General features: G+C 29.4%; 2 protein-coding genes across 3 annotated transcripts; both read right to left on the reverse strand.

Moving 5' to 3' along the window:
* Positions 1-712: 712 nt before the first annotated feature.
* Positions 713-13113, reverse strand: LOC141457365 (CUE domain-containing protein 2). Of its 2 annotated transcripts, none has more exons than XM_074134266.1 (6): positions 12973-13113; positions 9415-9626; positions 9154-9338; positions 7381-7554; positions 6125-6247; positions 713-4279 (listed from the first exon to the last, which is right to left on the reverse strand). In XM_074134266.1, the coding sequence occupies exons 1-6, from the start codon at positions 12984-12986 to the stop codon at positions 4133-4135; spliced, it is 855 nt and encodes a 284-aa protein (XP_073990367.1). In that variant the 5' UTR covers positions 12987-13113; the 3' UTR covers positions 713-4132. The 2 variants fall into 2 exon arrangements, with proteins under 2 accessions (XP_073990367.1, XP_073990366.1); XM_074134265.1 differs by lacking the exon at positions 12973-13113 and adding an exon at positions 9713-10106.
* Positions 12263-23721, reverse strand: Patr-1 (Protein associated with topo II related - 1). The gene is made up of 13 exons (XM_074134259.1): positions 23545-23721; positions 23296-23386; positions 20304-20377; positions 20159-20209; positions 19937-20047; positions 19654-19743; positions 18585-18750; positions 16818-17080; positions 15969-16103; positions 15761-15880; positions 15494-15646; positions 14262-14480; positions 12263-13277 (listed from the first exon to the last, which is right to left on the reverse strand). The coding sequence occupies exons 1-13, from the start codon at positions 23581-23583 to the stop codon at positions 13020-13022; spliced, it is 1770 nt and encodes a 589-aa protein (XP_073990360.1). The 5' UTR covers positions 23584-23721; the 3' UTR covers positions 12263-13019.
* Positions 23722-23726: the final 5 nt, after the last annotated feature.

A 23726-nucleotide genomic window follows, 5' to 3' on the forward strand; every position in this document is an offset into this window, starting at 1 on the left:
ATTTTTATTTATAACATATATTCATGAAAACTCGATTAAGTGCACTTGTAATAAGTGGTTTGCCTCAATTTGGCTGTGTGTGGAAAGTAATGCCAGTTGTACCATTTATTAAACGTAAAGTAGAAGTATACAAGTTTCTCACATAACAGGATTGAAGAAACTACTTGAATAAAATGCAAATTTCTCGAGGGCATCAATTTTCTTATTCTTCGAAAACTTACTTTTATCTTTTTAGTTTATAAAAAATTCATCCAAATTGTACAATAAAATTTATTTGAGAGTAATTGAGGGGTGGGTCGTTCTCATATGAATTGTACAAAATTTTAAAAACACCTTTTTAATTATATTCACTGTCCGTTTAGTTTTTGATAAAGAGAAGGTTCTTTTTAGATATTAGCTTTATTTTAATACATACTATTTTTGAGTATTTTTATTTAACTAGTTAAATAGCGTTCTAATTCTTGTTATTAATATCCTTTCAAAGATTATAAATCAGTAGTTAGCACACTGAATTCCCAAGCGGACATCCCGTGTTCGTATCCAGCGCTGGCCCTTACATTTTCTCTTCCCAGGAGCTTCTTACAGCTCATTGTCCGGTTATGGACTGTTGTTTTTAACGAAAAATCACCGTCTTTAGGCCGGTAGAACTCTGAAAAAGGTTCCAAACGCCAATAATCTGAGATGTTAGCTGGCGTTAAATTCAAATAACAAATAGAATATCTATAAGCTTTATTGATCTAATATTTATAAATGAGATCTTGTTTTCTCAGGTTTAATTATAATTTACAGTCTGCACAATAGGGTCCAACATATAAATATTACAACATTATATTTACAATTGCTCACATTAACACTTAACCACAACTTTTTTCCCCTTAATAATAGAGGAAAAATTTGCACATCAAATTACATAAGAAACACTGTGTAATTTCATTACTACACTCTTTTTTAAATAAATAATAAATAGAAAGTATAAAAAATTAATTTAAAAAGAAATAATAAAAAATAAAGCAAATAGCATTTAAAAACGAATATTAAGTCAGGAAAATTAGAATACATTCTGAAGGAAATAAAATTATCTTTACAACAATTTCTTATCTATCTCCTTTTTTTTTTAAATGTGACCAAGATCAAAATGTAGTTAATAAAAATAATAATAACAACAGCCTAAAACAACAAAATAAATGTCTACTAATATATATAATAATAATTATATAAATGTTAAAAATGTTCCCATATTTGTGCTAGGTAATTCAACTTATTTTTTATAATCTATTACAAAAAAAAATCACTTGTGCATAAATGTCCTAATTTTAAAGACAATTTGCACAATCTTTTTATCACAAAAAAATTAAAAGAGAAATATTACCAATTCTCAGGAGAGAAAAAAAAAACAAAATGCAAAACATCTATAAGCAAAATGCAGAGTCGGACAGCAATCCGAGAAGTTGTTAACGTACGATTATAGCTAAAATTTCTTATATATATATATATTTTTTCTTTTCTTTTTTTTTAAGAATAGTAACAAACCTCTTGACTAGCAATCGTAAAAATAATCAACAGATTATTCAACTGTAGACGTTATTTAAAATGTTTTTTGTTTGTTTGCATTTTTTGCCCTAGTACTTGCACTCATTTTGATAAAATCGAACTCCCTCAATTTTTTTACACATAAATATTTTAAAGTATAAATTTTACAATGATGTTAAAAAAAAAGCTCGTAATTACCAAGAACTCTATAAAACCAAAACAAACAAAAACTTGTATAAAAAAAAAAAGGATTCCACTTTTTTTTTCTTATTTTATATTATAGAGAATTAATTATCCACTATGTATAAAATTTAAAATAAAAAGTATTTTGTATGCTGGTTATGCAATTTTTTTTTTCTTTTTAACTATAAAAGCCAAGTCTATCTTTTTGGAAAATTAGTCTTGTAAACCAAAAAGTATTGAAATAGATATTATTTTGTTTAATTAAAAGAATACACTTATAGAATTTGGTTTAAGTAACTGTATAATATGTATAAATAAAAACATTGCACTTTTTATGAATGAATCTGCGGCCAAATTTAAAAAAAAAAAATTCAAATCGTTTATAAAACTTGAAAGAACAAATGTTTGAGTTAATATATTTAAATTGTTTACATTTTTATTAAAATTTCTGTAAACAATAATCACATAATACTGAACCGTAAGTTATTTTAAAAAAGCAATAAATAGCACTATTACTTATTTATTGAAATCAGACAAGAAAATAAATTTACCTCATTTACCCAAATAACTTTCTTAAATAAATAAATATTATTTTTGAGCTGAAGCCAGGATGAAAACTAATTTTATTCATCAATTTCTTTTCTATTTAATTTAAACAAAAAAAAATCGCAATTACCAATATTTAGATAAAAAACATTTTTTTGAATGGAAAAAGAACCAATAGATAATGCATCATTCACAGAACAAGGCCAGTTTTATAACAAGTCAATGATCTTGTATTATTGCTGAAACAAGAGAGAGAGAAATCATCGAATCTTTAGCAAATAATAATAATTTTATAGTTCATCTTAAAATTGAGATATCATATGACCAAAAGCCAGTAATTCGGGAAAAAATAAAAACACATCAACCTATGTAAAAAGAAAATCAGCCTGGTTCTAGTATCCCACATAGAAAAAATTTCTCTTCCCTCCAATCTCTTTTCTTAAATGAATAATATTAAAAACTTACAATGATTTGGTCCTTAGAAGTTCCTCAACACAATTTATGTTCCAACCAATTACATTATGTAAATTTGAAGCAAATAACCACTAGTTACTTCATGTAATTTCTACTAACCAAATTAATCAAGTTGAATAATTAATAAATTACAGAAAATTAAGTTTCCTTTCAAGAAATAGTAAGGACAAAATAAACTGGGACAGAAAATGTACAAATTAGGAGTTTGATAGTTATTTCTTTTTGGATGGAAACAACATAAAATCCAACAAAAATGCAGAAGAGTGACTATTCAACTAACCTAATAGCATAGTGTAAAATGAAATAATCCTTGATTAAAATAAATGCTTTTGTATAAAAACTTACATCATCTTAATGTATTCTTTCCACGAATACTAGAAATAGTGTGAGATTTCGGGTGGTGAGAAATGTAAAAAAATAGGACATATTAAGACTTCAAACAAAGCAAACAAGCATTATTGTAGCAAGAGCCTCAAAAATCAAATTCACAAGTTATAATTTATGAAAAATTATTTTACTGAATTCGGTTTAAAATGAACTATTAGAACACTTGCACGGTGAATCCATGTATAATGTTCAAGTTTGAATAATTAATTATAATGTGGCTTAGTTTTGGTTGTAAATTTGTACATTCAACATACATTTACTGCTCTAATTAATGAAATTAATACTTTTAAATATTTTTTAATGCATACTATTTAAACTAACTTACAATTATTTGAACCACGTTCAATTTTTTATGAACTGGGTAAATGTTACAGGATTTCCCACAACAATTAGATTAATTTTAACCATGCAAGTACAATTTTTAAATTTAGGCAATCAATTTTATTATTAAAATGCCTATCTTACGAATTCATCGAGAAAAAATTCAGATCATCCCATATTAAAACTTAGTAAATGTTTATTTATAAAACAATAATAATAATTTATGCTTTGGACGTACTGCAGTACTTTTCAATTTTCATTTCGCTAGCAAATTATTGTTTTTTTAAAAAAAGGAAATGATGTCGAAGTAATACGCTTTTATGTAATTACTCATTAAAAAAAAAAAAAGAAAGAAAAAAGCACTTTGGAATTCATTTGTCCATCTTTTTTTTTTTTTTTTTTTTTTACAATACTAAATAAAAACATAATAAGATCTAAAATGGCACTCTCCTTTCTTCTAGGTATCAATTATATAAAATAAACATTAAATTAATTACGTTTGTTTTGAGTACAAAAAAAATTAAAAAAACTTAAGGATAAAACATTTGAATATGAGGAATATCTAAATTCAGTGTAATTTTGTCAAATTACAGCAGTGGCTCTCTATACGTCTATGTTAGGTAGCGATATTCGCTACAAATAACCAATGTCAGGAATATATAAAAAATTTGGCACATTCGCCAAACTGTAATCAATGATACTTATTCTGCCTAGGAGGTTTAATGCCACCAGTATTCTTCTTTGTATCTTCTTCATCATCTTTCTTGATTTCAGTAAAGCGTTCACCTTTAAGACTTACAATCTTGTTATCTCGATATCTAACCAATTTTTTAGGCTCCTGTAGTAAAATAGTAGTAAATTAAATGAATACGAACAAAGAATTTATAAATTACTAATAAACAAAGAAAATATTAGAAACCATAATTGAATATAAATTATGTTTCAATTAACTCACAACACTGAATGAATATTCACTTTTATTCTGGATATTTTATTCGAAATAATTCAATACTGTTGAATAGCTAATAACCAAGGATATATTTTTAAGTAAATATTTCTTTTTGTACCTATTTCAAAGAGAGCAGATATTAAGGTAAAAGAATAGAATTTTTTTGAGAATCAAACTGGCGAGTGAGTTTCAACAATAATAAATCACTCTAATTGAGGTTTAAAATTTAACTTTCTATAAATAAAGATTTCAGTAAAATAAAAATTTCGATGAAATGTGTATTTTTTAAGGGTGCATTGACCTTGTATGGTAATTACATTTACAAGCTCATTGGCTTAAACTTGTACACAGTGTGCAAAACGGTAACTAAGTTTGGAAAAATAAAAAAAAAAAAGAATCTGGAACCATACAGCTTGACAATGATTGACAGGGCAAGCTCGGTATCCCGAGCAATGTCGCAGACAATTCTTTATCAGCCATTTAGTTTCTAGTAGTACTCGCAGTACTTTGAGGGTAATAACACGCGATTAGTCATGCTGTTGAGTACTTGAAACGAAGTAGATTATGGTTATAACAGACTCCTAGGTCACAATCCTGTATCGTGAGAAAAATTAAGGGGCGATGTCTTGATGGGTCTCTCCAACTATGAAACAGGTTTATTGAGTGAGGCTGATATACTAAATTAAAACAAGGTTAAAGAAAGCAACTGCAACACATTCCATAGCGTTATAAGCTCAATCAAACATCTGTTAGGATTGATGAAGAAGCAGGTCGAACGAGATTAAAACATGAGGACATGGTTTGCAAGCGCAGCTCCAGTACATGATCTGCGTTTATTGTTCGGCGAGAGTAGGTCAAGCAGAGGACATATTGGATATGTTCCCTTTTTTTTAAGCAACGTTAGGAATAATTTCGCAGTGGGCACCGTGGAGTTGAAAAATGCTGAATTGCATAGGGTTGAAAGGCGATGAACATTTTCGCCTAGTTTGTTGACAAAGAAAAAAGTTTTAGTAAACGTTTAATACATAAAATGGATGGTATGACGTACTAATCACTGGTATGTCTGACACTCTAAATAAGTTTCAAATAAAAATGATAGGTGTGCATAAGTACACATCAGGTGTGTAAGAAAACTGCTGAAAAAAAAATAAATAAAAAATAAAAAGGCTCATTAATATTTGAGCCGTTTACTGGACAAACTGATTAACTCCATTTTTTGAAACATCTTAAATTTAAGTGTCAAAGCACTTGGTTCAGCCATATCTTTTTGCATTTATAATAAATTTCCAAAATAATAAAGATTAACACCAATAAAAATCAAAAAGTTTTTGGCCATTGAATAGTAAATAATTTATTTCAGAAGCGATTTTGATTAATTCAACTCAAACACAGTAGCAGCCGCTAAATGATAACGGTAAATTTATTTGAATTTATACTACACAGAGTTATAAAAAACAAAGTACATTATTTCATCAAATTTCTACATTTTTTGGTTTTATGTAGTAGAACAAGTTGTGCAGTGAACGGCTCTGTAATAAATTTAAAAGTAATTTAAAGTATTTCGTAGGTCATATAAAAAAATATTTATGTTTCGCACTTTCGGAAGCCCGGAGATCAAATATTTAGCGTCTTTTTTTTCTACCTTTGTCAATGTGGTAAGATTCAATATTATAAAACATTTTCATGATAGAGTTGCAGATCAAGAAAGGCTAGAAATCAAAAAAGTTAACTCACTGATTTAGGAGCCACAGGTCTATGTTCACGGGCGTCATCATCTTTGTCCACAAAACTATAACGAGCGATTATTCGCGACTTCAGTTCTTGATCATCAACAACAGCCTTAGGTTGTCCAGCATGCTAAGAATTAAATAATTATACACATTTTTGAGCTAAATGTCTCATTCATAATTATGAAGTTTGGCAATCAACACCAATAGTAAAGAAAATATATCTACTAACATCAAATCCTTCTATTAATTTACCTTTTTTTACAGCTATGATAGTAAGAACGCTATAAAATATGTGTTCATTGAGAAGCACTGAATGTGTTCAGTATAAACTCAATAAGCCGGACAAATTTAGAACCAGGATAGTCGATTAAATTAGAAAGTCGTGAGGGGATGAGTAAATAATTTTAAATTAAGCCTTTTTGTATATAATTTTAACGGCTAAACGAAACAAAATCCCTAGTTTATTTATTTATGTTTTGTCACTTGAATCAGAGGGGTTCCTTTTTTCGTTTCTGTTGAAGGGATTCCATTCATTGAGGTTCTACTGCAATACACTCATAAAAAGTTTACAGATTTCGACCACATTTGGCACTCACATTCTATAGGGGAAAAAATAAATAAATAAAATTAGAGTTACAAAATAACCACTTGGAGATGGGTTAAAGGGGTAAAAATATCTTGGGAAATATATTGGAGCATCATGAGCCTGAATTTTCAAGACAAAACTTACTCGCTACCCAATTTTTGAGCCCATGTGCTTGCATTGTCAGAAAATCAGTAGCTGCATAATTTTTTATTTTAGTTATTTAACACAACTAGCCTGTATTGTCAAGAAAAACACTTGCTTACAATTATGATTTATTTTATTCTTATTGCATCAACTCAATGCAGTCCTATTTAATTTTCTAATGATTCTAGGCCACAAAATAAATTTTCGGAAGGATTAGGTAGAATAAGGAAGAAAATGAAAATATGATCTTAAAATTCAGGCCATTTAAAGGATGGTTTCCATCCAAAAATCAATTCTTTTTGTGTTTGTGCGAATACTGCGACTCGAGTTTGAATTTCAATTATGACATGTTAGTCAGAAAATTATTAAAACTAATCGTATTGATGGGAACAGATACCCTTGCTGATAGTCACATTAAGGCCATGTAACATTAAAAAATAAAATAAGTATTATAAGTAAGTATAAATGCAATTCCATTAAAAAGTAATGTTGTTTATACATGTTACTTAATATTACTTCTGCCAGCTTACCTGCAAGATGGAAGAATGATTCAATGTTTGGCCTGCTTCCTGTCTATGAAGCACGAGTTGAGCAGCTGTAGCAATGTCACCTCCTGCAATTGTTAGGCAATGCCTCACTTCCATATCGCACAAACCAGGAAACATCTCTTGTAATACTTGTATTTGTTCGTAATCATTTATATCCTGAAAACAAAAAAAAATATTTCAGAAAAAATATTAATAATAAATGGAAATGGGAATATATTTACAATCTGTTAGGCTGCAATGATTTTTAAATAATTTTCTCAAACACAGACTCACATAAAGAAAATAATACAGAAAAATCTGAATAATGAAACAAATAAGAAAAATAATGTAGTAGCACCAAATAAATATTCAGAAAATGCAACAATGCATTGTTTTTTCCTGCCAATCGCCGCCAGTATTTTTTGGCTTCTTTCCTTTTCCATGTCACCCAATCTTATAGGTCATCTTATATTTTCCAGCTCTTCAAGTTCCAATCCTCGATCCATTCCCGTAATATTAGATCTGGTTCCACCGATCACTATATTCCCTCACACCGTACTTTATCCTTCGACAAATCCTTTCTAATACGCGCTATCTTTTTCTGGAACTCCTTAATACCTTCATCTGACTGTCATGCTCCTACTCTTTCCATCTTTAAATCCCTTCTGTTCAATTATCTCCTTTTAAACCAGCTTTCTACGATATTACGATATTGTATTCTGTTACTTTATTAATTTTAATATTTTATTTTTTTAAATACTTATTTTTATTTATAAATATTTAAAAATTAAGCTAAACTAATAGGGCCTCCAAGTGTAATGTATTCATTCTTAGAGGACAATAGTCCCAGAATAATAAATTTATTTTCTTCTTTCTTCTTCCAATACGAAAATGAATAGAGTTATACATATCTGATTCAAACTAAAAGAGCAGGTTTAAAATAAAGAACTCACCGATATTATAACATTCAGTAGCAAATGTCTTAGGACTACTTTGCTTTAAGCGGATTACAGTACGGTCTTTACACACTTTAAAAGAAAATCGAATGTTAATTATTAGATTATAGACCTCGCTAATTAGAAGTTATTTGTACCCATGAAGAAAAAGTACCTAACATCAAAGCCTATACCAGGAATGGAATCCTATATCACAACACATATTAGTAGAATTCGTCTCTAACCGCTGTCTGTTGGTATAGAATGTTGCATAATGAGGTATTATTCGATTCAGAATTTAATATTAATGTGTCTTGATAGTTTCATGTGTGGAAAGTAATTAGAGATCTCCTTGAGTAAAATCCTGGAATTGAAAATGTGATGAAAATCAATTCTGATCCTCTAGTAAGTATACTTCAATAATTTAACAGCAGAACATATTTATTTCTGATATAAATCTACGGTGAAAATTTTATTTAAGGAGTACAAGATATATTTTATGCGACCATACTTTTTCATTTCAATGTTCTCCAAAAAAAAAAAAAGAAAATAAATAAATAAAAATAAAAAAAATGAAGGTTCTTTCGACTGTACTTTCTGTTCCGACTGTTAATGTACGTAATCATTTAGCAGAAGTATTTCACTACTTACTTTTTTAAGTAATCATTTTACATTAACCAACCTTTAATTGCAAATGATGAAATTTTAAAAAAATGGTTCAACCAGATTTGAGTGTAGAACTACAAGACGATTTTTCTTGGCATGTACGATAGAAAAAACTAGCATGAAAATATCAATATAATTAAAAATTTAAATATTTGACTTTTCATAAATTACTTACTTCGTGAGCATAATATTCTCCACTGCTATCAGAACTGCAACTGCCGTCACTTGCTTCAGAGAGCTGATGCTTTCGCTGTGATTTACTCTTACCAGTGCTGCTACATTCTGATGAAGAATTATGGGTTCGTGATAATGCTATTGGCACTAGAAGTTCGGAAAGATCTCGTTCAATGAAAGAATCACCTAAAATAAAGGAAAGCATTTCAGTATAAGTAAAACAGGGAACTTGTTATAAATGATTATTATGTCTTAATCATACTGTTATCTCTAGTCTTTCTTAAAGTTCCTTCCAATTCGAACATCCATTGGCAGACTTTGGGTAAACTAATCGTGGCAAACTCTGGAAAATAAGCTGCCATCATTTCACAGAAACCTTCAGCATCAAAAGCTCCTTCGATTTCATCGGCTGTCTCTTCTCCTAATTCCTCAAGAATCCTTACTACATAGCTTAGCACTATTTCATCAATTGTGCTACAACAGACAATCAATTATGATACTTTTTGCATAAAAAATAATTTCAAGTACTATCAATAGTTACATTTAATTATTAAAAACACCTAATTTGGGCACTGGGTATGTGTTGCATCAAAAATTTAAACAATGATTCTTTCACAATTTCTTCTTTCTCTTCAGCAATAGACTTATTCATCTTGAAAGGTTCTAGTTACGGTTAAAATAAGATATTGTACACGTTCAAAAAAGAATAAAAAAAGTAGCCCAGAAAATCAATAGGTGCAGCTTACAGTAAAAGAATTAAAATACAATTAAAGAAACTAAAATTCATAAAACTAGATTATTTATATCTTATTACAATCAGGAAATCAATATGTAACACAAAATCGACACTGTGAATTACAACAAACTATATTTGAATAATGCCGAATCTACGAAAATGGCTACTAGATTAAGTACTGGAGCCAGCGTCCATTCCTATGGCTGCTGTTATTAAGCATTATAATGTAAACATAGTCAGCTGTTCTTCACATGCTATTTATAATTACTGTATTGACAAAACCAGGGAATGTTTTTAGATCTTTCTGAGAGTTATTTATTAGTACTAAGTAATTTACTACAAATATGTAGCTCGGCAACATTAATTTCTTAATGTTTTATACCTGTCTCAATGTAATGATCGATTAGTGAAATGACTTGTCTTAGAAGATTACAAAAATGAACATGCTTTGCGTTAAAGATTGTTAATGTTTTAAAAAACATTTCAATGGCCAGTAATCAACGATACCATGTAAGAAAAGAAAATTTAATTCGGAATGATGTTTTCCTTCAATATTGACCGGCTTCTGATTACCATCCATCGCCAGTTTAGTTCATAATGTTTGTAATAAATTGGATGAAGTAATCTTTTCCAGCGCATTGATGAACCAAAGTTTGCCAGCGCTTTACTTCATCTCAGATTTTAAAATTATCATATGTATATCGATAATAGTAATTCTGGTTGAACCAACTTTCTCCTTTTTGCCAGACGTTCAGCTTCTACCTTTGCTTTCCAAATACCACAGTACCGGTATCCATTGAAACATACTATTTCTAGCGCCAGAATTATACTAAATTATAGCGGACCAGGCCAGCTAGAGCCAACACCACCATCCTAGAGTCCAATAAAGTTTTACGAAACATTTAGTTGCTTATTTACAAATACATTCCTGAACTGTACTAAAAAAAAAGACAATTTGGGAAGTACTACTTAAGATTACTCTTAAATAAATTTTCCAAAAAAAAAAACGAATTAAAACGAAAGAGGTCTACATGACAGTACGTTGTTCGTGAAAAACCTTTCTGGTTTCTATATTGCGTCATATTATCTTGCGAATTCTTTCTCCAAAAGAACATTTTCCAAGGAATGAGCAACTTCTGTGTATTTATTGTATTATATTGTTTTTTCTCCAAAAGTATATTTTCAAAGAAAAATTGTACTTAAATTTTATAAATTAAAGTTAAAATTAAAAGTAGCAATCGTTGAATAATAATTCGCAATGTTTAAAAAATGTAGTAGATGTTATTTTTCACAGTATGCATGTTGTGATAATTTTAGCAAGCTATGACAGCTAGCCAGTGAGAGCTCGTGCCATTTTCGATAAATCGCTCCACGTACTCTTTAGAGTTAAGAAAATGACACGGATAACAATGAGCGAGGGACAAACATTTAAAAATTAGTGAATTTTTAAATTTCTTAAGTACGCACACCACCCGGCCAGACCTGTCATGTAAACCAGTTTTACTGTTCTAAATGCAATCAAAAAAGTTTGTCAAAGGAAATTTTGTAAAGGGGAAAAATAAAACAGTTATAAAATCCTAAAATTTATATTCATATTTACATTTTTAATAGCAAAAAGAAGAAAAAAAAAGGAGGTAATATAAATAATGATGAATTCTTCTACAACAAAACTATCCAATAAATAACTTTTTCCAATCAAGTTACATAATTATTTTTTCAATTTGTACACATATATTTTCAATTTGTTACAATATATACAGGTCAAAATAAAAAATATATTATCTAGTACACAGTTGAAAAAAAAAATCTTTGTTAATAATTTAAATTAACGTTATTAGAAAAAATTAAAAAAATAATTACTCCATAAAATTAGAGGTTGTCGTAATTGAAAGTAATGTTTTCTTTAAAAATTGAAAAAAAAAATGTATATAAATGTAGATATAACTAAAATTTAAATAAATAGAACCAAAATGTACATACGCGGCGGTCCCAGCCACCTAGCTTTAGAAGTCTAATCAGAAATTAAAACTGATTTTTCCTTCCACAAATTTTTATAATAAATATCACATCAACAAAATATTGCAATGCTGCAATATTTGAAACAATTGTTTTCGAACGGATACTTTTCAATTATTTATGTATTTCCCCCCTAATGATTTAAACAGAACATTTCAATTTCCCCCTACAAATTAAAAATATAAATATTTCAGTTCAATCCCAACGTAATTTTTTATTATTAAGTGGAATTCTGGAATGAAAGATCAGTGATAAAAAAAAATAAAATAAAATTTCCTAATTTATGTTGTTTTTTTTTTGTAAGAAGAAATGTTTACAAATTCTGAATACAATAAGATCAAAGAAGAATGCTGCTCTGAATAATAAAAGATGCACTTCCAATTTTATTTTTCTGCTATTTTTGTGTAAAGAGGAGAAGAAACATTTGAAAATTATGTACACGTAAATAAATATATATATAAATGATATATATATATTAACGATTTTCTTATTATAACTTTAATTTTCCCTAAACTTGTTAAAGATTTATTGCACACAATTTCCTTCCTCTTTCCTTTTTGCCATAAAAATTTGTAAACAAAGTAAATAAAACCTTCAATTTCCCCTCCAAGGCTAAGCGCTTTTCGTTTTAATTAATTAATTTCTTTATTTTATTACTTATTTATTTTATTTTTATTTATTTATTTATTTGTTTTTTGCAGAACAACTATTAGGTTCTTCAGTCATAATAAACATAAGTAATATTATTATTATTTTTTTATCGCTTAAACTGATAAAGAAAATTAATAATTATATCTATACCTCATTTTTACACATGCATATACATAGTAAAAAAAAGGAATAAAGCAAAATTAAAACAAAGACCAGAAGTATAACCATGTTTAAAAGAAATTCTACCTCCTTAAGGCTGTATTTAATTTCACCATAAGTACACGAATGGCAAAAACCAATTATTTGGTTTAAATAATTATTGCAAAGATTGATGAACGGTGGAGTAATACACGAAAGATTTTTTATGTATGTTCAAGGCATTCTTTTTATTACTATTATACGATTATTAATTCTTACCTGGGAGAGATCATGTAATCTAATTTCAGTTTCAGTACACAATATCCCTATTTATCAAACATATTCAGATGTGATAAAGTTTTCTGAAGTATTACAATATCCTGATTGTTGGCAGATTTGCACCTAGCCAAATGAGTGGCCAACAATTGTCCAGGTAATCCAACTACGGGCCTTTCTATTTCACAAGTCTGACAATTAGACAATATTGTGGTTATAAAAGTCATCCAATCTTTTGGCTGTTCATTAGAACTTGTTATAAGACACTCTGCTCGTTCTATCATGTTAGCAATTACTGAAATTCCGAACTGAAACAAAATTGAATATTAGGCTCATGATTTAGCGTTCATGAACTTATAGTTAGATCATACATTCCACAACAATTCGATAGCTCACAAACGATAACATAATTAAATTGAAAAGTCAGAGTAAGTAAAAACAACAATTTAGCATAAAAATAAGTGAATTTCAGAATATACTCAGACATGTACAAGAAGTTGATACTTCAATTAACCTAGCAAAAATGGACAGACGTCCGCGATGATAAAAAAATCTTTGTGAATGCACCACTTCTCTAACCACAATTACTAATCTAATACATTTCCTACCAATACTGACATTTATTTTGTTTAGTAATCTTAGTAACTAGTAACACCTTCACAAAAATTCAGAAATATATTTTTAAGTTATTGCTACAGCCCACATAAACTTCCACAATCTTTTTCCGGAAAAATGTTTCAAATCAATTATAAACTGAACATCTATAATCAAAGCTGTTAACTTAAAGAGAACAGTGAAAAATTTCTAATAACTTAGAACATATTAGAAAGATGTTCCAAATGATGTCAGAATATTTTCAATATTATCTGTTGTTTTATTTTCTATTAGTAAAATAAATAATTCGAAGAGAATAGAACCTGTACTGATAGAGGAATAGCAAAGTTAAATAATTATTTGACAACTTAAGATTTTATTTTCTAGGTATTTTCTAAAGTAAACGGCAAGATAATGAAAACTGAGTTTATTTTTCAAGATAAAGCAACAATATTAGCATTCCAATTTAGGTTCAGATTATTTAGTTTTAAAAGACCTTCAGTAGAAAGGTCTTGTGAGTCTAATCTATTGATGTCCTTTCTAAAATTTATGAAAAAAAAATCTGAACTTTTTAATACAGACGTTTTTATTAACAAAGTTACGACACAAAATGAATCTTCCTCAAATTCTTTCAATTCATTTTTCAATAAGCAATATGCAAATAAATAATCTGTATAATAAGAAACATTATAAACTACCTTATTTGGAAGAAGAAATGAAATGTGTGGTTGCAAAGTTTCTGCTAACTCTACTAATGTACGCATAGAAACTGATGCAAGAAACTGTCTTATGGCAGGTAAAGCTCTTAAAAGTGCTTGGTCAGGATCTTTTTTAGCGGCACTGGGAAGAACAGTTATTAGTTTGTGTGCCAATGGACCAGATACACTTGTATGTGGCAAAACACGAAGAACAAGAGTCTGGAAACAAACAATAATGTTACTTTTAAATACAAAAATATCCCAAGTTCTCTCAAAGATGCTTGAGATTTAAAACAATGTAATTTTACAGTTGATACAAAAGCAATCAGACAACTACGGAAGGACAAAAAGTTCAAATTCAGATCGTACAGTGAAGCTAACGTTAAACAAAAATAGGAATTTTGAAAAAATGTAAATTTACTTTCAGAACTGTGTGTCTTGTAAGTGTTGCACAGATTTGTTTATTAGGTACCGAGACCAACTGGTACCTGCAGCCCCTGAGCTGTATTTTCTCATTATTGGGAAAGAAAATCAGCTGGGAAGAAAATTTCAAGAAAGCAGCTAGATTTGAAACTAGGATATTTGCGTTTTATTGCAGGACATCAAACTGATCTAAACCTACCACTCATACAATTACAATATTAATTTTTTTCTTTTAATTTAAGAATTTTATTCAAAATGACTAGAGATATCATTTATTTGAAGAAGAAAAAAAAAGATGCGAACAGGTCCACGAACTTTTTTTTAAATATTATTGTTAGGGGAATATTTGAATTTAATTTACTTCTTACCAACATTATTCAGCTTGTAAAACCATATATTGCATTGAAAAGGCTCCAAATTTTTTAAAACTCCGAAATTCATTTCCAAATTATCTTTAATTTATATTATACAGGTGGTAATTACTCCCAACTATTACGCCAGATTAGAAACCAATAGATTTCATATAATATTACAAGTATTATCTAAATGAACTAAAGTATTGATTAAAACTTTTATGCTATCAAATGACGGCATTCAAGAGATTTATTACCTTTAACTATTGAAAGAAATCAACAATAGCAATATCACCTATAACTGTTCAGTACCCTTAAAAAACATGTTGTAGACGCCAAAGATAATTTGGGATAACATAAAAATAATTTATTCTTTATATCAAATGAACTTTTTGTTCCTGAGTAAAGATACAACTTAAAAGAAATTATTAGATCTAACAAGTAATTAGTGATTACCTTTCCTTTCCGCACATTTAAAACAGCTTTCAATTTTTCATCTTTAAGCAATGTGCGCACAATCTTGCTAAACAATTCATTTGGGTTAATATTGTCCTCGTTTGTTGAAAGTGGTGACATCACTTCTTCCGCTAATAATACAGAAGAAAACATCTGTAATAGAAATAAAGATCAAATTATTAATAAAATAATTGTCAACATGAAATTTATATTTTTAAAAAGAAAAAGAAAACAATAAAAATAAATTAAAATTAAGGTTACTCATACATGTTCTATTTCCAAAAGTAGTTGTTTAACTTTTTTCGAAGTTGTAACTGTACCAGAGCAATCTACACTCTCAACTACATCCGTATCGATAATTTTCCGAGGTGCCATTACACTTCCTATCTAATTACAATGTGAAAATCCATTATTAAATACAGGTAAATATTTATTATTATGATTAGAAGAAATGCTTAAAAAAGTAATTACTTACCTGTAATTTACCCAAAGAATTTTCGAACTGTAACGGAGTATAGGTTGGTTTGATTAATGACGGCGTATCTCTTGCAGATTTAATCGAATTACCAATTTTTCTACCATGAGTTCCTGACTGCCGCAACTGATACATCTGAGAAGATAACAATTGGTTGAATTTTATTTATTTAATGTTTAGCAATTCTCTATAATAATATAAAACCCTCATAATTGAATTTTTTATTTTTTGATTGCAAGAACGCGCCGGCTAACTGGGTCATCTTATTTATTTTTATTTTGTTGCTAGTTTCAACGCACACCGACTTAATAGGCTGAACTTAAAATAACTTCAGAAGTAATGATTGAAAGCGAACATAAGCTTGTTTAGAAAACAAAATAGTACAACTAAAAGATAACTTTCAGTTGGTGAAAGCTGTCTTAAATTGTTAGGTTTTTCTGTAACTGCAGACCTTGTGTACAGAAAGTCTGATTCAATTTATGCAAAGAACGGGAAGTTGCGGCTTTAGAGAATTATGTTCAGAACCAGCCGACACACTTCTCTTCTTAGGCATCCTTAAAGAGTCTGGGTGTTACCAGCAGTTGGAAATATATTCGCCCTGGGGATTACTGGCAGGAGTTGACTGTCCTAACTGCTGGTTCTTTAAGATAAACTGTTGAAGCGTCAATCCTCACCCACTAATGGAATATTTAATAAGAAGTTTACGTATACACAAAAATCCATACGTGTTTGGCACTACAAAACTAAATTTTGTACAACGAGGGTATTTAACACAAAAAATTTCCAATTAAGGCACATCAAGGTGGTTTTATATTGTGATAACTAATTGTTTAAACCTTAAATGCTTACCGTATAGTAATAGTCATCTTGGAATGGTTGATTGGTATTAATCTGCATTAATTGTATTGACGCTAACCATTGTTTTTCTTTATGCGTCATTAGACCAGCATACTCATCTTCTGGTGGCTGTAAAGGTCTTAGGAGCTGAGAATGAGGCAGTAGTGGAGGACCTCTCAGACGAGCTAAAGGATGATGCGGAGGTAATCTGCTGACTGTAAGTCCTGGCGCAGGACCAATAGTGGGACGAGAACCAACAACTGGCATACCACTTTCTACAACACAAAGAAAACATATATTCATTATTATATACTAAAATACTATAACTATTTCTTATATACTATAAGCAATTGAATTAAACGTTTTAGTGAATTTTGATCACAATCACTTTTCAAAGTATCAAATTTATAATAACCGTTCAATCTATATATTAAAATTGTTTAAAGAAGAAATTTTGCAACTGAATTATACAATTTCAAATTTATTAATTTAAAGAGATAAAAAAAGATTCGAAGACAAGATGTAATTCAACCCAAATATTCATTGCTACGAAACTGGCATTAGCCATCTAAGACATAGTTTTGAACACCAAAATTAAGGATAGAAAGTGGATGAGATAAAAAAAGAATAATACGTTCTATTGGCATTTCTGGCTCATCGATTCTAAGAAAGCAAATTGCTGGGTATTACGCGGCATTTAAACTAAATATGAAAAGTGAACTTTCTGTGAGTTTCAGTCGATGAAATGCCCACATAGTTAAAGAACCGATTTCTAAAAAACTATTTTTCAATATTCAAGGAACCTGAAGAATATGAGTGTTTACCTTGAAAACTCAGAATCAAAGCTCCACGTTTTGCAATTCTTCTTCTTACAAGTGTAAGAGTAGCAAGCAAAGTTACTAAAATCGTAGTGTATGATTTACTAATTGAAGAATTGATTGAAACTCAGATTCAGTAAAATAATACACCATTTACTGATGCAGGAATTTGTTTCTTTCAAATTTTGGCTTATAAGAAACGGATTAAATTCAAGAAGTTCTAACTGAGATTCTGAGTAAAATGGATAATATGTAAATAAAAGTCTGGTATGAAGAATTCAGTTTTTAATAAATTCAAACTGCTTCCGTTAAATCTTAATACATGAAAATATAAGGATAAAGATTTTATTTGTGACTGTACCCTATTGGTAATTGCTAGTGACTATTCTGATGTATGTTACTGCAACTGTGCTGTCTGTCTGCAACATTCATATCTTTTAAAAACATTTCTTAGGAAAATAATTCAAAATCAATGTAAACGGACCTTCATTAGTATATGGAAGCCAAACTTTATTGAACTCTTTCGTTTTTCCTATTTCTAATTGTAAACGCGCGCAAGAAGATCGTGTAATATGTAATTACATCTCATTATAAAATTAGAATTCAATTTTAAAAATTGCATACGATTGCTACACTTTCTCTTTCTTTTTAAAGTAAGAAAATGTGGTGGGAATATTTACACGACTATCTCTTACTATAATACTGATTTCTAATCAATTGTTGCAGTCATTTTGGAAAAATTTCAAAAAAGTAATAACCTCCCTATAAATATTCAACTTCTGGTTGAGCGATTTTTATGCTAAGTTTTGATGGGGTCCCATGGGTAGTTCCCAATCGTAAGAAGAGTTTATGTGCCCTCTTATCTTTTTTTATATCGAAAATCTATTATGAACATAATACATATCTCTTACTAAGTTTATGCTTGGTAAAAAGTAGTTATTGTTTTTGCAAGTATACTTACGCAATACAAACGGAGGAGTTGGTGCATGGGAAGACACTTGAAAAGGGGGTGGCAGAGATGGTATTTTTGGTAACTGATTGTTTAACAGTGCCAAATGTGGAACAGGTAAATTAATAAATCCCGGTGCACATCGTTGTAAATTTTGTAAAGGAAGCTGATTCTGGGCCTGAAATCACATTATATTAAAAAATAATAAAATATTTTAGCACATCCTATTTACAGAAAGGATATAAACCACTAGTGATAAATTTTAAATAATTTTTAATCGTGTTATAATAATGTATAAAACTTTTCTTGCTTCTATAGAAACTACAATTGACTAGAAACTAGAAAATAAAATAATACTTGTTTCTTAAATATAAATAACTAATCTACGGGAAATAAAGATTAACAAGGAAGACATTAGAGACAATATCGTCAAATGCATAATTATGGATATTTTATTATGCACCTTTTTAATTACCTTTTTTTTATGACTCCATATAAAAATACCGTGAGTTTTATGTATTCTAAAGACTTAACTTTAAAAGATTCAACAAAAAATCTGGTTTCAATAATCACAAGACTTTTCTTAATCGTGTTAATGGAATTAAATTTTCCTTAAACTTAGAATCTGTACGAAACTGCTTTTACAAATATTAATAAGTTCACTATAATAATAATAATAATAATAAAATGATCCAGAACCACACAAAAACATTGTGCTCTTTAAAAGAGTTCTACAAAAAGGTTATAAACCTAACATACGTTAAAAAAGTCAAATAAACGAACATGGCGACTATTTGGGCAATTACAAAATATTAGAAAAAGCCACACTTTTTACATCTTCCAGTTCGGAATTTTAGCGCTACATCTATCAAACACTGATGTATTCATATGTGGGTATAACCACAAAATCGCATAAAAACTGAAAACTCTATTGAATAAAATAGCTATTGCGATCAAAATTTGGAACTTTGGATATAATTAGTCTTATTGATATAAATAATATTAAGTGATATTGGTTAAGTGATTTGAGCATTACACAAATGGCACTTTTTAGGAAAGCCTGTAATGAGGTACTACTCACTGGTATTAATTTTCTTTCCAAATCTTCTAAGAGCATACTATTAGATGGTTTTATCAAATTCCTTTCTATTTCTTCTACTGTGCACACTTTCTATAACAAACATAAAATAATTTATACTTATTTTTTTGCTGCTTTTTGAATTCATTAATCCATAGAAGTAAACGGGTTTTGCATGACAATAATATATTATTTTTATTTTTTTAAAAAAGAAGCGAGTTGAGTTTATCTAAAAAGGAAAACTGAAATAAATGTGTGGAGATAAAAGGTAGAAAGAATAATATACCTTCAGACTAGGTATGGCTGGCTTGCCGTCTAAGTGATCGTTAGGCGTAATAGCAAATCCTGGAGGTGGACGCGTCTTAGGCTTGACAGGCTCAATATTTTCTTTCGGACTCTATAGTTATTAAATAATAACATATAAACTTTAATGAGAACAAAATTTAGCAATAATTTTCACTTACTACAAAAATGACTTAAACAAAACAAAAAAAAGCAAGAAACTTACCGGCTCATCATCCAGAATAAAAGCGGCGATTTTTGCGCTGAGATCTCCATTCTGAAATGAATTATGATGGTAAAGTAGCATTTTTTAATTTTAAAATCATATAGGATAGAAATTTTTTAAAAGCTGTAGTCATAATCAAACCTACTTCATTAATGAGGCCATGCCGAGATTGTTCTGTAATTTCCACCAACTTCTCATGATCTTCTTCCCAATCTCCAGCTTGAAAATTAAATTTCACATAAGTTTCCCTTCAGAAATGTAAATCAAGAAAATACATTAACACGATCACTCTTTGACCTCCAATTAGAGAATAAACATTCATTGGACGGGGATAATATTACACAAATCTGTACCGATTTTGGCCAACCTGGATTATGTGCATATAGTAGCAAATTTATTCTTTGACTCTTGTTCTTTTGTTCATTTCAAACCATTAGCCTTAGGGATTGAAGCTGAATAAGAACTAGACTAAGTAAGATCTTATAAAAGGAATAAAGGGAGAATGTCGGAAGCGTATTCAGAAGAGGATGTATTGTCTCCTGGAGCAGGTGTAACAGAACGGAGGTTATGGATTTGAACAAAAAACCAAATATTTCTGACTCATTAGGCAGAATGCATCCTGAATGGATGAAAAACTGGGTTATGGCATATGATGAGGAGCCCAGAATAATAAAGGACTAAGAAGTGGATATGAGAAGATTTGGTCGCTTCAAATTGTGGTAGGTGGCCAGAACCCTATCAAATGTAAAAAAAAAGTTATGTAAAAATTTATTTAAAGTTTCAAGCTGCTACATCAAACCTAGAGGACTGACGAAGAGGTTCGAGAAAGAGGTTAAAATCCATTTATAGGTTTGAGGAGCGTACAAAGAAGTACAACTAAAAAATGTGGTTAGGTCCGCCCGTAGTGCTTGATAATATCGTGATTTTATCCGTCATTGCACGCATGATTATTGCTTTCCTGACCTGTTCCGGACTTTCATCACCATCATAAAGTACATTCAGTTTGGTATAGAGGATTCGACTTCAATTATTTTTCTAACTCACAGTACACTTACTGAAAGTCCGAAACTGGTTAGAGTACAATACGCATGTGTGCTTTGATTGATAAAATGTGCGACAAAAAAAAAGTTTATTTTTTTGGGGAGTGAAATAATTAAAAATGTACTAAGTGAAGGTGAATACATTTGTTCTCATTACATTCCGTACAAAAAATCTAACAAATGAGGATATCTATACTTTCTTAAATTCAATTTTTCTTGAATAGGTTTTTTAAGCGGGTTTTTCTTCCAAGTACCTAATTAGGTGTCGCAGACGGAGGAGGTGTAGCAAACGTACTTTACTGAAAATTTCATTTATTAAACAATTATTAGTCCAATGCCTAGATCGGAAATCCAACACAGTATCACAATATATCTTAGCTTGCCGGCCTCGCCTCTAACCGCACTGTAATATAATTTATAATCTGATTTATAAGCTTGAAAAATCTAGACCATTCCCAGTTTCTTTGGAAGCTCCCCCAACATCCTGAACATTGATTGTCATAATTAAGCAGAAATGTAAAGGGACCAAAAGTAAAATATCAGCAATAATTTTACATTATCGCAGCTGTAAATGAAATTCCTATACTTCACAATTTAAAGGAAACTGTAAGATTAACGTATGATTTTAAAATTAAACAAACTGAGAATGAAAAGATTTAAGTGAAGTGGTCCTTAATAAAAACTAAAAAACATTTCTTTAATTATTTATTTTAAATATTTTTAACTATTATTTACAAGCTAGGGTAGATTTAAGTTCTAATAGCAATTTATTTAGATATCCTTTACTCAAGAAAAAGAAAATGCAGATATTTTAAATATAAAGTTTTATCAGTTATCAATGCAACAAGGCTATTTCACCGTCAGTTTTCTGATATCAAACCAAGAGCTGATTATTTAAGATAAAGAATATATTTCTGCAATATTACAATTACAATTTTTCAATTAAAACTCCATAACTTCATCAAAACTTGCCAATATTTTAATTACGATTGAATAAAAAAATTCAATTTTTTAATCACTTTTCGAAAATTAGGTTTTATAAATTTATTATTATTATTTCTGTTCTAAACTTGGCTTTTAGCAGATGTTCCCAAACTTTTCTGCCGGGGTTTTTCTTTTCCCTTGACTATCGGCCGTCTCTTACAAATCTTCCTCAACATCTGTAGCCACTGCGATCTCCTGCTGTTTAGAACATTAGCAGAGGTACAACTTACACACATCTGTTACCTCTAGGTGATACTAGGTAGGAGTGACTCTGGTCTCATGACTTCGATTTCATTTATGAAAATGAAGAGAATTTATAAATTGTGAAATATTCATATTCAGCTCTTGAATATGTAATACACTTCCTCCCTCGAACTTTTTCACAAATCCACTACCAGTTGCAAACCGTATAACTTTGTCTTTTAAAACGTGATCAATTTTAATTTAAATTGTATAAACTAACACATTTCCTCACCCAAACAAAATCATTAAAAACACTAATTCCAACTTCTAATAATGTTGTTTTCACTAAGCCACAAGATCCTTTTACAGAACAGAAGTTTAATTCACAAGGTAGTTTTGTTTTTAATGAAACAACAATAAAATTTCTTTCGTATAATTTGTTGTACTATTATTATTTCATTTTAACGACGACTTTAAGGAGTGCAGCGAAGAAAGACATGGCGAATGCTTTTTCAAGGAGATAACCGTTAGTAAATACAAAGTTGAACAGTAAACCCATCTTTTAAGTTAACAATAATTAATACATTATAGCATAGAGATTTAGGAATGAATTAAATTGTGCAGCGCTTTTCCTCAATGAGCACTTCTAGTACAAACATTCATAAATTTTCCGCATAAAAAAATTGCAAAAAAAACCTCCAACTTTGCTCATGTTAATTTTGCGTTCAGCTAGAATATAGCAACAGGAGTAAATCATTTAAAAGGGCACGAGTATGAACTTACCCAAAACTACAATATTTCTCACGAAAAGTTCTCATAAAAAATTCTGGTAAGTAAAAAAATTAATAATGATTATTGTTACCACTATTTCTCACTTTTACGATAAAAACTGTAGAATTAGAATTTAAAAACAAGCAATCAGTTACTTACTAATAACACTTTCCCCAAATGTCTCATCATTCAGAGCGTCGTAATCTTCTTCATCCTCCTCTGACAATAAACCATCGTCAAGTGCATCACACTGAAAAAATAAAAGAAAGAATTTAACAATTAGAAACAAATTTAAAACTTTTTTAAGTATTATCATTTGAGTAATAGACACTTGCAATAAATTCTGAAATAAAACAAATCGTTGAAAATTCATATTTAGAGTGCATGTTATGAAATGAAATTACTTACATCTAAACTAGCATCAAAACCAAAGAATGAATCTGACATTTTTATATGAATTTAGTAAATATCAAAAAAAATTATTCCCTAACCTCAACATTTTATTCACGAAAGTACACAACACCAACAGCAAAAAAACCTTGTCTACCAGAATCATGTGTTCAGGCTGCAATCGATCTGGCAGCCACTGG

The sequence above is a fragment of the Rhodnius prolixus genome, unplaced genomic scaffold (genome assembly GCF_049639745.1).
Source record: "Rhodnius prolixus isolate KJV_2025 unplaced genomic scaffold, Rpr scaffold_10, whole genome shotgun sequence".
Lineage (NCBI taxonomy): Eukaryota > Metazoa > Arthropoda > Insecta > Hemiptera > Reduviidae > Rhodnius > Rhodnius prolixus.